General features: G+C 40.8%; 1 protein-coding gene across 4 annotated transcripts in view; it reads right to left on the bottom strand.

Moving 5' to 3' along the window:
- Nucleotides 1–138: 138 nt before the first annotated feature.
- STK39 (serine/threonine kinase 39) overlaps nt 139–14,415 on the bottom strand; it is a 482,653-nt gene continuing 468,376 nt past the window's right edge. For 3 of the 4 annotated variants that reach the window (XM_033860055.2, XM_019922315.3, XM_019922314.3), the window contains 2 exons: nt 11,723–11,787; nt 139–711 (listed from right to left, as the gene is read on the bottom strand). In XM_033860055.2, the coding sequence (XP_033715946.1) occupies nt 637–711; nt 11,723–11,787 (140 nt within the window). In that variant the 3' untranslated portion in view covers nt 139–636. The remainder of the gene's footprint in view (nt 712–11,722; nt 11,788–14,415) is intronic. The other variant, XM_033860054.2, reaches the window with a different exon arrangement.

Raw genomic sequence — 14,415 nt, 5'->3', positions numbered from 1 at the left:
AAACTTTTTGTTTAAATAACGAGAGAGTAACTGCAAGAAGCATATATAATCAAAAACGTTTTTCTCTTTCTTCTAGCTAAGGTGTGTAATGCATAAATATATGAAAAATAAAATTCACAGTCAGTTTTAAAACTAGAATTCAAGTTCGGCTAATAAATCTTAATTTTATATTAATTTCTAAATACAACAGAAGAGGCAGTATTGTCAGATGTACAATAAAGTATTATAACAGAAAGGAAGGACAACAATGAGAGAAGAAATAGGCTTCTGATAGAAAAAAATTCCTTTCGTTGCCAATAAATAGGACCACCTGAGTGTGTTTCAGATTCTTTTCACGTAAGGGAGATCCGAATTGACTGCTGAGGGTATTAAATAGCTTTTGGAAAAATGAGCAACAGTCGTGCAGCTGTGGTGTTTGCTTGTTCTCGTACTGTGGGTTGCTATAGAATAAAGCAGAACTCAGTGTTGTTAAGTTTAAAAAAATTCTTTTTTTATCCCGTTATGTTGAAGCCGGCCTCTTCACAATCCTCTGATTTTGCTAGGGGGTGGGAGGAAGTGGCAGGGGAGGGAAAGGTTGGGGGGAGGGCACGGCGAGGGGGAGGCATGGCAGATCAGGGCGACATCAAGGGACAGACATCAGCTGACACTCAACTGAGCAAACCCAATCAGCTTCACTTCGTCGGGAATCTCCGACCCATCACAGCCAGAAGCCTGAAAAGGGAAAAAGAAACGCTCAGTGCTGGTTGGTTGCTACTGGTTTTTTACAGACTTGTTCGTGTGACGGCAGATCCAAGCACCGTCTTCATGGGGCCACGTGTCCCATCTCTTCCAGGAGACATCCTAAGAATCACTTTCTTCAGTGACTACTGGGCGCTAACGACCCTGAGAAATCTGGACCTCCAGTACAGAGGGGATTTGTTACCCGTGAAACCACCACCACTGGAACCACCGATGAACCACAGGACTGCGCAGAAGGTACATACACAATCTCAACAACTAAGTAAAATGCTTTTAAATATGCTTTACTTTTAAAAGAATATTATGAAAGTGAGCAGAAGAGATCTAACAGGTCACACTCAAGGGTAATTTGGTTTTTATCAAAATCACTTCCTTTGTCAAACTGGCCAAAAAAAAAAGTGGTCACCAAGTAGTGGAACAGCTCATGACAGACAACTGTTGTTTAAATATGTGTAATTTTTACACGGAAAGGTACCATAACAAGTTTTTCCATAAACAATTTATAATAATCTAGGACATATTATTTATTACCAAGTTATAGAGTGCCAAATACTTTATCATTGCAAAATCCAAAGAAACTGCAAATAAGCCATTGCCCATCAAAGCTTTCACTGGCCCTAATTCAGCTTATTCTCCTCTTTTTGACCTCCCTCTCCTACACACGCACACAGAGTACTCAGATCACCATTCTAAGTTGCCTCTTCACTCTGTAGTACAAAAATCACAACTGGACATTATGTAAGTACTACGAGTGGGGGGAAGGAAGTTTGAATGCCTGGGAATGGGCAATTAATTACCAAAGGGCCATACAAACCTTTTCTTGGCCTAATGCCTGCTAAATTATTGTTGAAACAATTAGTTTCCCAGGGTACGAAGCCCTTTCCAAAATCATCACGGTGAAGCTCTTAGCATTGCTCCAATAAAATAAGCAGCTAATTAGAACATATAACTTAATATTTTAAAATAATTATCCTTAAAATAACTGTGAGCAGTTATGCTTAATAAAATCCATAGCCTAAAGAGTAGGAATATTAACAAACTTTGTGTCTGTCTAACGATGTCTCTAGCTTCACTTAAGATATTCAGTAAAATACCATTTCCAATTTCCATTGTTTGCATTGCCAGGGTCAGAAGGGTCAGAAGTGCTTCTTTCCTTATCACTGAACAAAGCAGGCATACTGATACTGTAATGCTTACCATACCACCCCACCAATTTTCTCCTTCTACTACCTCTGTTTCTTGATCTATCCTCCCTTCCCTAAACCTATCCTATCCTTCCCTAAACCTTCCCTTCTCTCCTTGTCGCTATTGCTAACAAACAGCGTCATTTACTCAGCCCACTGATGCGGGCAGAGACAATCTGTGTAGACAACTGACAAACATCTGAGGTCAAGCTATTGCTGCTGCTGTTGACAAAGGTCAGACTAGCAAGTGTGAAGCACGTCAGTGCATTTGAAAGCTACATCAGAAATTTGTAAATGTGAATAGCAGGAGGTTAAAATGGCTAGAAATAAAAACATTAAAATCCTTCCAGTGAAGAGTAACAGAAGTGAGAATGTGTAGTCAGTCAAACCAGTGATTATGTGGGTACACGGCATAGGGGGCCCGCGTCCCGTCCTATGTTCTGTTTCCTGGCAAAGAGGCACAGGCCGGGGGTTTGGCTTTGCTTCAAGGCACTCAGCCCTCCCTCCTCCAACTATCTTGCTAGCTCTCTCTTAAGGCCAAGTCCTTGCCTCTTGGCGGCTTGCAAAATGCTCACGAGGGCAACATGCATCTAGAGAAAAGTGACCAGAAACCCTTAACGCAGCAGTTCTCAAACTTTATCAAGAACTCCAAACAGTTCTGTCTCTGTGGGTTACATTTATTGTACCGACTTAGAGATGTTAAAAAAATTATTTTTATAAACAAATGGGACAGAGCCAAACTTACAAGCTTTTGCACAGCAAAGGAAACCATAAACAAAGCGAAAAGACAATCTACAGAATGGGAGAAAATATTTGCAAACAAACAATGCCACCGACAAGGGCTTAATTTCCAAACTATACAAACAGCTCATACAATTCAACAACAGAGAAACAAACAACCCACTCAAAAAATGGGCAGAAGACCTAAACTGAGATTTCTCCAAAGAAGACATACAGATGGCCAACAGGCACACGAAAAGATGCTCAATCGCTAATTATTAGAGAGATGCAAATCAAAACTACAATGAGGCACCACCTCACACCGGTCAGAATGGCCAGCGTTAAAAAGTCTAAAAATAACAAATCCTGGAGAGGGTGTGGAGAAGAGGGAACCCTCCTACACTGTTGGTGGGAATGTAAGTTGGTGCAGCCAGTATGGATGTTCCTCAGAAAACTAGAGTTACCATATGATCCAGCAGTCTCACTCCTGGGCATATATCCAGATGAAACTAATCCAAAAAAGATACATGCACGCCTATGTTCATAGCACTATTCACAACAGCCAAGACATGGAAACAACCTAAATGTCCATCAACAGAATGGATGAAGAAGATGTGGTACAATATATACAATGAAATACTCAGCCATAAAAAAGAATGACATAATGCCATTTGCAGCAACATGGACGGACCTAGAGATTATCGTATTAAGTAAATCAGAAGGAGAAAGACAAATACCATATGGTATCATTTACGTGGAATCTAAAATATGACACAAATGAACCTATCTGCGAAATAGAAACAAACCCATGGACATGGAGAACAGACTTGTGGTTGCCAAGGGGGAGGGGGTTGGGGGAAGGATGGAGTGGGAGGCTGGGGTTAAAGTTATTATAGATATAAATGGAGAAACAACAAGGTCCTACCGTATAGCACAGGGAACTATTATATTTAGTATCCTATGATAAAACCATAATGGAAAAAGAATGTATCACTTTGCTGTATAGCAGAAATTAACACAAAGTTGTAAATCAACTATTTCAATAAAAAATATTTTTAGTAATGTTAAAGTACTAAATATATTTTAAAACATAAAACATGTTTATGTAGATTATCTGCTACTGACCATCTTAGAAAATAGTTATTTCTAAAGTATTCATTTACTGATTCATTAAACATTATAGAAATAAACCCACTGTGTGCTAATAAAATCTTCATGAAAAATAAATAATCAAAACAAAAATATGAGAAGAGTGGCACTACTTCTTCCATTTTTGCAAATCTTTAATCTTTTGCTTAATAGAAGATGGCTGGCTTCTTACACCTGCATCTGCATTCACTCTATTGCTCTATTGCTCTAGTGTATAAAGAAAATCCAGTCTTTCACAAAATAGGTAGTTGGAAAAGGGAAGAGTATCTTAATAGCTTTTCCAGATAATTGTGGATATCATTTGTTACTATGCCGAAACTTGCCAAGTGGTATTTTCTTTTTTCTTTTTTTTTTTTTTCAGATTCACGTTCCTTTTTATTCAGGAGCACGTCTTTTCATAAGGCCAATGGTGAGCATTGTCAAGATCCATTCATTCATCAGGGGCTGCAAAATGATGATATTCTATCATTCCTTCCTTATTTGCTAGCTGAATGCTTCTACAAAAAGAAACTTCTCCTCATCAACTATTTGGTTACCCTTAATGGCAGTGTCCATATATACTCCAGTTGCTGAGGCCTCCATGGGCTGCGAGCCTGCAGACAGTCGCCGTCACTCCGTCGTGGAGGTGGGATGGGGGAGGGAGGTTCGCTGCTGCTTCAAGGCCCGGGCCCAGCCAGTGGGTGGCCATTGAGAGGACGCCGGGGGACACAGCCCTGAGCCTGTCCCCGGGCCCCTCAGCTCCCCTGCTGGCCCCGAGGCAGGAGGACCTGGAGGGCCCAGGGAAGAAGGCCGGATCTTCCTCTCAACTGCACTCTCTGCCATGGGGACCACTGCGAGGCTGACTGCCAAGTGGTATTTTCTTAAAGCTTAGTTGCAATGTAGAATGTGAAACCATCACATTCAACTTTTCATAACTCTATTATAGTAAACAGTGGTCTATTTTACCTTTGAATGGATCTGTTACCTGTGTATGATGTTTTAGCATCACTGAGCTATGCAAACCTTCCAAATGTTGACATTAAACAATATCAACAAATCATATTTATTAATATTACCCATCCCCAATCTCATCAGAAATGCCTTTTAAGTACTGGGGGTCGGGCGGGGGGTGTTTCTCTCAAGCTTACCATGGCAGATACAAGTTTTCTAAAATCCTGTTTTTGCTTGAAATCTGAAGTTTCTTATCGACAACAAATATTGTCAGTTGTTTTCCTTAAAGTGTCAGGCTTACTTGGTTCATTTCGAAAAACAAGTCTGCCAAATCCCTAGTCTGAATAGCCAATGTCTGTCAGTTGTTCTTCCAAGTAAAAGTGATATTCCATGAAAAAAAAAATGTGGCTAGTTCGGCTCTCAACTCAAACAACTCACCAGTGCTCTTCCTGGAGACAACCATCATACTTCAGTACTGAAGAAATGCTTCCCGCCTCATCACACAGAATACTAAAAAGATGTGTTCTCAAGTGGGGACTTGAGCCAGGTCCACTTATTTCTTAAAATTTTATTTACTTGCTGAGTGATGGAATGAGTGCTTTGAAGACGATGCCTACTACTACGGTTTGATGTTCCTGCCTTGATGTGTGCCAACATCAGTAGCTTTAACCACAATGGCTTTTACACCAAATGTCAACACAATGGAAAAGGCCAAGTAACACCTTAGTATTGCTATGAAAAGTTTTGACACTCAGGGTCCCTTAAAATGGTTTCAAGGAATCCCAGAAGTTCAGTACCCTCACTTTGAGAACTCCGCTTCAAAGGAAAATGTATCCGTTATCAGGACTGTAGCATGATAGTGTAACACCACTGCTCTCACTCAAGTGTCTGTACTGATTCCTGAAAGCCCCCACTTCCCCATCCCTCCTGACACACCAGCAGGTGTGGCCCACATCCTGCGGAGGAGTTGAAGATGCGGTTGTCCAGCATCGATCATAAGGATTCCTCACCACCTGGAGAGTTTCTGACCTCCTCAGGTGATTCAAAGGTTCAGCAGTTTGAGAACCTCTGTTCTACCCTAGTGTGCCACAAAGTGTGAACCTCCCTTTCCTTTAGAACGGGGGTTCTCAAACGTCAGCATCAGAATCACGTGGGGAGCATGTTAACACATGGATTCCTGTGCCCCATTCCCCCAACATTCTGATTCCTTAGGCCTGGGATGGGGCCCCAGAATTCACATTTTTATCAAGTTTCCAGGTGAAGCTGATACTGTCCATCTGGGGACCACACTGCAGAACCATTGTTTCACACTGAACAGGAGACAGCTGCTATGCTACATGGACCTTCTTGAACTGACAGTTTCAGCAGGGGGAGTAAGTTTAATACTCTCAGCTAGTTTTTATATCATTTCAGTCCTGGCTTTACCTGTACTTTGGGGAATGTTGCCTTAGTTGTGCAGCCTCGGGAAATAAGGCTCTTTAGTCATTAATTACCAATGCTTATAAAATTGCTATCTGCTGCTCACCGTCAGTAATTACTAGAGAAATGCAAATCAAAATTATAATACAATGAGGTAACACCTCACACCAGTCAGAATGGCCATCATTAAAAAGTCTACAAATAACAAATGCTGGAGAGGGTGTGGAGAAAAGGGAACCCTCTTGCACTGCTGGTGGGAATGTAAGTTGGTATAGACGCTATGGAGAACAGTATGGGGATCCTCAGAAAACTAAAAATAGAGCTACCATACGATCTAGCAACCCCACTCCCGGGCACATATCTGGACAAAACTCTAATCCAAAAAGATACATGCACCCCTATGTTCATAGCACCACTATTCACAATAGCCAAGACATGGTAACAACCTAAATATTCATCGACAGATGAATGGATAAAGAAGATGTGGTACATATATACAACGGAATACTACTCAGCCATAAAAAAGAATGAAATAATGCCATTTGCAGCAACATGGATGCAACTAGAGATGATCATACTAAGTGAAGTCAGAAAAAGAAAGACAAATAACATATGATATGACTTATATGTGGAATCTAAAATATGACACAAATGAACCTACCTACAAAACAGACACAGACTCACGGACGTAGAGAATTGTCTGGTGGTTGCCAACAGGGAAGGGGGTTGGGGGAGGGATGGAGTGGGAGGTTAGGGTTAGCAGATGTAAGCTTTTATATATAGAGTGGATAAACAACAAGGTCCTACTCTAATAGCACAGGGAACTATATTCAATATCCTATGATAAGCCATAATGGAAAAGAATATTAAAAAAGAATGTATATATGTGTAGAACTGAATCATTCTGCTGTACAGCAGACGTTAACACAACTTTGGAAATCAGCAGTTTTTTAAATTGAAGTATAGTTATCTGCAATCTATGTGATTAAACTTCAGAAACTAAAATCTGTACGGCTCATGTAAATGTGTACCAACTGGATGTTAATTACATGCACAGTTGACCCTTGAACAATGCAGGGGTTGGGGGTTCCAACCCTCCAAGCAGTGGAAAATCCAAATGTAACTTATATTTGGCCCTTCTTAAACATGGTTCCTCTGCATCTGCGAATTCAACTAATCACAGCTTGTTAGTACTGTTGTAGGTGTTTACTGAAAAAAGTTCGTGTCTAACTGGATTTGTGCAGTTCAAACCCATGCTGTCCAGGGGTCAACTGTACTTACAATTTGTGTTGTTTCTTCAAGAACAAATTAAATATTTTACATTTTCACTAACACGATTTTAAAAATCCCACACTGAAAGCAGCCAAGACTTACCTACTTTACAAAACTGCAAGGTAGCATGACTTAAAAAAATTTATGAAGACTTGCCTTGAGGCTTACAACGATAAAACCATACTGATATGTCAAACTCAAAGCACATAGTACTTGAGCTGAAATGCCGCCTATGCCTGAACCACTTTGTTGAAAGTGTTAAGAAGGTTTACTGATCTCCCGGCTCCCAGCCACGTCAACAACGGAAATCATACTTCACTTATTATCTTACCTGTCAAAGGAAGCTAAAGATCTCATTGGGTGGAGGAAAAAAAGTACATGTACTTCTTTAAATAACCAATATCCTTGCCCCTCAGGCCACTGTCCTTCTTATATAAGCAGATATATAAGATAAGAGACACCTTTTCAAGCCTGAGGCCTTTTCAAGCCTTTTCAAGCCTACATTGTGGTGGGAGCTGGGAGAGGAAAGAGATTGGAGAAGGAGTCATCTACAAATAGAATGCTTCCCAGCCTCGGCTAAACACTGGAATCATCAGGGGCGCCTTCCAAGTTCCCAGAGCCCAGACTCCACGAAAAACAATTAAATTAGGCTATGTGGAACGGGACGCAGGCATTCGTAATTTTTTAAAGTGTCTCCACCATTCCTTGAGTGAAACCACTGTGCAGCCAGGTGAAGAACCACAATACTAACTACTACTCTTTAGATAATTTTCAGGCCCCTTACATTCTCCTTTAGAAAGCAAAGAAAGCGCTGAGATTAAAATGATAAACAGCTGAGAGATGAAGGGCTATAAGCAGTAGCCGCTTAGGAGGAAAAATGCTTCCGAAACACTTTGATCTTTTAGTCTTCAATAAAATAACCAAATTGGATCTCTATGGTTTTACCAGGATGTTATTAGTGTCCGACAGAAGATTAAGGCAAGGAGCACTTCAAATGAGCTCCGTCAAATGGGTCTCAAACTGGCTGGCAACCGACAGCCACAAAGAAACCCTCTCAGGTTTTAACTAGGGATGGATGGAGAGTTAACTGACAGAAACAGAAGGTCACTCCTGAGTTTGGCTTTATTTAACACCTTTAACTGTCTTTGGGGGGAAAGCCATCAATTTCCATTTACTGAGAATGCCACACATTCCGATCCATTCTCAAGCTATAAGGGGAAAGAAAAACTTGCACGGCTTCTCCTGCAGGTCTCCTGCGCCAGACAGGCCAACATTACTCACTCTGCTTAAGGTACAAAGGAGATCTGGTCTCAACCAGTGTAAGTGTGTCTAGTCATCCAAAAGGTGAATCCACAAACAGAAACCTGTAAAACCATAAGGCTGCAAGGTCCCGCCTGTAAGACTGAATAGTTGTTGAGCTCTGGGCCGTGATGCTAGATCAGGGTTGAATTCCCAGCTTCTGCACTGCTTGATCCTGGGCAAGTTAACCTCACAGAGCCTCTGATTCCCAAGACATAAAATGGACCCAACGACATCACCATCTTGGAGGCTCGTGAGGACTAAATTAACTGAGCTGAATGAAGTAGGTAAAACACCTCATGCAATGGCCCGCAAACGGTGGATGCACATGAAATAGCAGTGATTCTTGTTATTTCTGCAGGCAAGGCCAAGGCATTTTGAGAGAAATTTTCCTAAATGAGGTTTGTGCTCTGATATATTTTATTAATTATGATCAAGTCCCTACTACGTGCAGGGAATCCAACAGAAGTCCCTGCCTGCCTGGAGCCTCTAAACTTATTAGAGACACAAATAAGATTCTACACAATTTCAATATAATATAACCTTTCGGGGAGAGAATACAGGAGGAGCACCGAGGCCAAGATCGGATGCCAGAAAAAAGCTTGCTGGAGAAGTGAAATTAAGGCAGAAAACTGGAACTTGTCTAGGTGTTGGTGACACAGCGAGCAGGCCTGGAGAAGTTGGGAGAGAAGGGTATTTTAGGGAAGAGTACATACAAAGGGTCAGCTGATGAAAATAGGAGGAGAGAGGACTAGGGGAAGAAGTGAATGGGGGGATAAAGAAAGGTGGCGCAGGACCTAAAAGGAAGTCTGATTGGGGAGGACTTCCTTTAGCCATGATCAGGGTTTGAGTTTCAGAAGAGGACAGTGGAGAGCCAGTCAAGTATTTGGGGCATTTTGGAATTAAGGAAGAATTACGCGGGCTAGAGCCCCAGTGTAGTAAACAGAGCTGGAGGCTGGCAAGTTGTAGGCAGGAAGCTCAGTTTGGGAAGATAAGAGGATCCCGCTAGGGGGCTGAGAATGGGGATGAGAAGGACAGACTCAAGAGAGCGAATCCAGGGAACTAGTTTCACAGGGACAGTATAGTGGGTGTTTCTACAAAACCTTCAGTACTATGAAAGGCCTGGGGTTGCTACTCCTATTTTATAGGTAGGCGAGTTTAGAGACAATGGGAATAAACCAGCATAAAAGTTTTAATCTCTTATCTCTAGGTTTACATGTTCAAAATTGGGAAAATGTTCAGGAGGTGGTATGTTGTAACTTCTTTTTTTGCAGTAGAAAAAAACCGAAGAAACATTACTACTGGCTTGAAATGCAGACACAGGGTGTCATCTTTCTCATCCATATATCCTCATATAAGTGAAACATGTTTGTGAAGATGCAGGTGAATTAGAAACATAATAGAGGTGACAGAGGAGCCCCAAGCCAGAAGATGAATTTTTCAGTTTGTTAATTTCTCACTCTTTGTCTGACTAAAATGTTCTTTTGTTATCAAAAGAAAATGAATTTCTTCAGCTAAATTCTTTCTGTGAAAATCTTTGTGTTTTTCTTTTATCACTCAGCCTGGCCCTCTGAATTTAGCTGAGGAGCAAGACCCAGAAAGTTAATTAGCACCAGGTTAACATTTGCTGTAACGAATCATTTAGCATTTTCTGGCCATGCACATTTTCCATTAAATTTTCACGAGAAATAAAAAAGACAGACCATCAACGTATGTTGTGCAAAAACAAAGTGTTGGTCATCTAGATCTTAAATTGCTTGCAGCATTCAAGACTGGCCCTTGATAAGAATAATTTATAATTTAAAAAATGAGTCATTTAACATCCTGCTTGCAAAAACCTTCAGGAAAATCGTCACTTTTGACTACTTGGACTTCTCTCCATTTCTGGCCATGATCACAATCTCTTAGTTTCACAAGGACCTCAGAATGCTCAGTATCTGTATCTCTATGGCTACTCTAGTTCTTACATTTAAAATCTGCTAGTGCAGAAAAACTGCTGGAATATCTCCTCTCCACAAGAATCTGTTACCGTGATTTGAAATGTGGAGTTAAAATGTTATGTCATTGCTCACTAGCCTTCAGAGGGCTGTTCTACAATCGCTTCCAATTACTTAAACCACTTCTACAACAATCGGCCTCAATTTTTAAACGTTAGAACCACTTGGCTTTTGCTTCAGGAAAGCTTTATTAAGAGTGCTGCTTCAAACTCAGTTTAATTTTGTCTTTATGGTCAAGTTGCCATACAAACTGGAAGCAAAAGGGTACAGACTTCAAGACTTCTCAAATGGCCACTCTTATTAAAGATGTGATGGTAAAAGAACAAGCTATGCTCATGGGAGAGGAACTTTCCAGTCACGATCAGAAACTGTTCCCAAGCCATAAAAAAGAACAAAATAATGCCATTTGCAGCAACATGGATGGACCTAGAGATTGTCATACTGAGTGATGTAAGTCAGACAGAGAAAGACAAATATCATATGATACCGCTTATATGTGGAATCCAAAAATAAAAAAAGGGTACAAATGAACTTATTTACAAAACAGAGTCACAGATGTAGAAAACAAACTTATGGTTACCAGGGGGGAAAGGGAGGGGAGGGATAAATTGCGAGATTGGCATTGACATATACACACTACTATATATAAAATAGATAACTGACAAGGACCTACTCTGTAGCACAGGGAACTCTACTCAATAACCTATAATGACCTATATGGGGAAAGAATAAAAATAAAGTAGATATATGTATATGTATAACTGATTCACTTTTTGCTGTATACCTGAAACTAACACAACACTGTAGATCAACTATATTCCAATTAAAAAACAAAACAAAACAAAACACCCCAGAAAATCTTCCCAAATGTTGACCAGGTAAATGACGAATGCAAAAATGGACGCCCACCCCCAAAACCAACAGCAGAATTACGGGACAGGTTAATAATGATATTATTCCTTATTGGCACAGCATGGCGAAATATTTACCTTCGTTCCATAACTTTCCACTTACCAACTTAAATGTCAATGTTTTTAAAGCTTTGGGATCATCTACAATCTTCTGTAAATTAGCAGCCACTGTAAAATACAAACATGGAGAAAAAGCGTCCAAATTATTTCCAATAACTGGATTTTCACATCAATGATTCAGAAAATCTGACTAATGATGCAATAACCTGCAAAATCATCTCTTTCACAGTCATTACAAAGTCCATACAAATGACCAAACTACTCTCATAAAGACGTTTTCTATCACAACCTACATCTTCAGCACATCTGAATTAATCACTATACACTGACCCCACGTTTTCTACAATAAAATGAGAAATTACTTTCTAGTGGAAAGTAGAAATGATAGTAGCCCCCCATTGTTTCCACCACCTGGTTTTTCTCAACACTCATTATTAAGAGATCTGTTAGCCAGGAGAGGGCAGTACAAAGCAGAGGAGGGGTATCACAACGACCCATTTCTCTGGAAATAATAGGTCAGCATTTCGAAGGCCTGTCCCTATAAATTCACTCAATTCTCTGCACCCATTTTTATCAAAGCAACAAAATACAGTGGATAACCTCTACGACTCAGGCATGTGTTTTAGTGCTTTCAGGGCACGATGATCTGTCAAAGCAGTGAAGTACCACCTTGAGCAACCCAGGAACTGGCTGAACAGGGTCAAGCACTAGAGGCTGTCCGTTTGGAGCTCAACAGTGCAGCTATGTTTTTAGTATTGGCCAGATTCATCAGAGACCCGATCCTGCTCTCTGTGGCGCCGTGACGTATTTGAGGCTGTCACAGAGAAGTCAGCCTTTCTTGCTTTGGGTACTGTTTATGAACAGAATCCTCAACAGGCGATGCCGATGGAAATTTAACACCTTCCTCTTTCCACGACCAAACCTGAACGTCAGGTAAGTACTATTGGTCAAAGAAAGTGAAGTTACTACTATATTGAAGAAATTAGGAGAGAGGTCCTCTTCATCATTTTTATTTTTCATGAGGAAAACCCCCTGCTGCTTCAGTAATTAGGCATCTGAAAAGTTATCTGAATATTTTAAGGAAAAAGAAAACCAATTTAGGAGAAAATAGTAAACATATAAATATTTTGAGAAGAGTGTTTCAAGTAGCAAGTTTGTAAGTAGAAAGAAATCTGTGCCAATTTTATTTTTCTCTAAGGTTGACTGAAAACAACCCAGACACAAGAATTTCTCGGCAGATTAGTTTCATTTAATCCATCTGCTGTGGAGGGAAAAAAATTATATATTCAATATGGCCTGTTTCTCTTTTTTTTAATTTTTAAAATTTATTTTATTTATTTTATCTTTGGCTGCGTTGGGTCTGTTGCTGCATGGGCTTTTCTTTAGTTGCAGCGAGCGGGAGCTACTCTTCACTGCAGCGCATGGGCTTCTCATTGCGGTGTCTTCTCTTGTTGCAGAGCATGGGCTCTAGGCACGCGGGCTTCAGTAGTTGTGGCACACGGGCTCAGTAGCTGTGGCACACGGGCTTAGTTGCTCTGCAACAATGTGGGATCTTCCCAGACCAGGGCTCAAACCCGTGTCCCCTGCATTGGCAGGCAGACTCTTAACCACTGTGCCACCAGGGGAAGCCCTGGCCTGCTTCTCTTCATAAACCACAATTACAAGCACCATTTTATCTTCATCTGTTGCCCTCTTAATACTTCCAATCTTAGTAACAAAGTTTCATTTTTGTTAACACCCGTCTCCCCCACTCATCTTTTTCTCTCCCTCGTTTTTGCCCACGCAGCAAACTTACACACATCATGTACAGACCCTGGGCCACCAACCTCAATCTTCTTTTGGCCTCCTCCACAGTTTCCTAAACTTATCTCAGATACTAAAATCATCTAGTAGTCTACACAAGAAACATTGGCTCATGGAGTGAAAAGCTCTGCTGTAAAATCCTGCCCACTAAAGCCAGTACTGATGGTGTCAGGGCATTCTGACTATATGAAAATTGCAGCAACTGAGCAGAGTCACCCTTTTCTTAAAGCATGAAAGTGTTCTAATAGTTCCTTGGATTTGGGCTGATTTCACGAGTGGCCGTAAAGTCTTCACATGAATTTCAGTTCTTTCATCCCCGTAAATGTGGATGACTTACTGCCTTGTTCTGGTCATCTATTTCCAGTCTGCTCTCTAATGTTCCACCCAAAGCAGAGCTGCGTCCTACACTAATTCACAACCCTCTCTCTGGTGGACACGCATCTGTGGTAGGGCCAATTTCTAAGAAACATGGCTACAAGCAAGTTGTAGCCTGGAGGGCAACAATGACCTGCTGGCATCTTAAACAGTCATCCCAGAAACCATGTCCCCTTCTGTGAACCCTACACCTCGGGGGACATTAGAAATTCAAATTCTGTCTTCAGCTCAAAGCAAAAATAGCAAAACTGGCCACTTACCTGATTACTCATCCCAGGTGCTACGCTTATTTTCAATTTCGTTGATTCTAATTTGTTATAAAGTGCTACAAAATACCTTCATTTAACTGATGTCACATAAAATTCAGGGTGATGCTAACTTCTCTTCTAGTAGCAATGCTCATTAAAAAAGATGGGTGTCACTGTTTCCTCCCTTCTCCTGACTGCACCCGGATTTCTAAAATAAAAACGCTCCTTACCCAGAACGTGAGCTGAGAAGGAAGGGCTGGGTAGGGCTGGCTGTTACTTTAGAGCTCCTCAAGTATATGCTTAATGTTTT

This window comes from Tursiops truncatus, chromosome 7 (assembly GCF_011762595.2).
Source record: "Tursiops truncatus isolate mTurTru1 chromosome 7, mTurTru1.mat.Y, whole genome shotgun sequence".
In the NCBI taxonomy this organism is placed as follows: domain Eukaryota; kingdom Metazoa; phylum Chordata; class Mammalia; order Artiodactyla; family Delphinidae; genus Tursiops; species Tursiops truncatus.
This window is presented reverse-complemented; position numbering and strand designations above follow the sequence as displayed.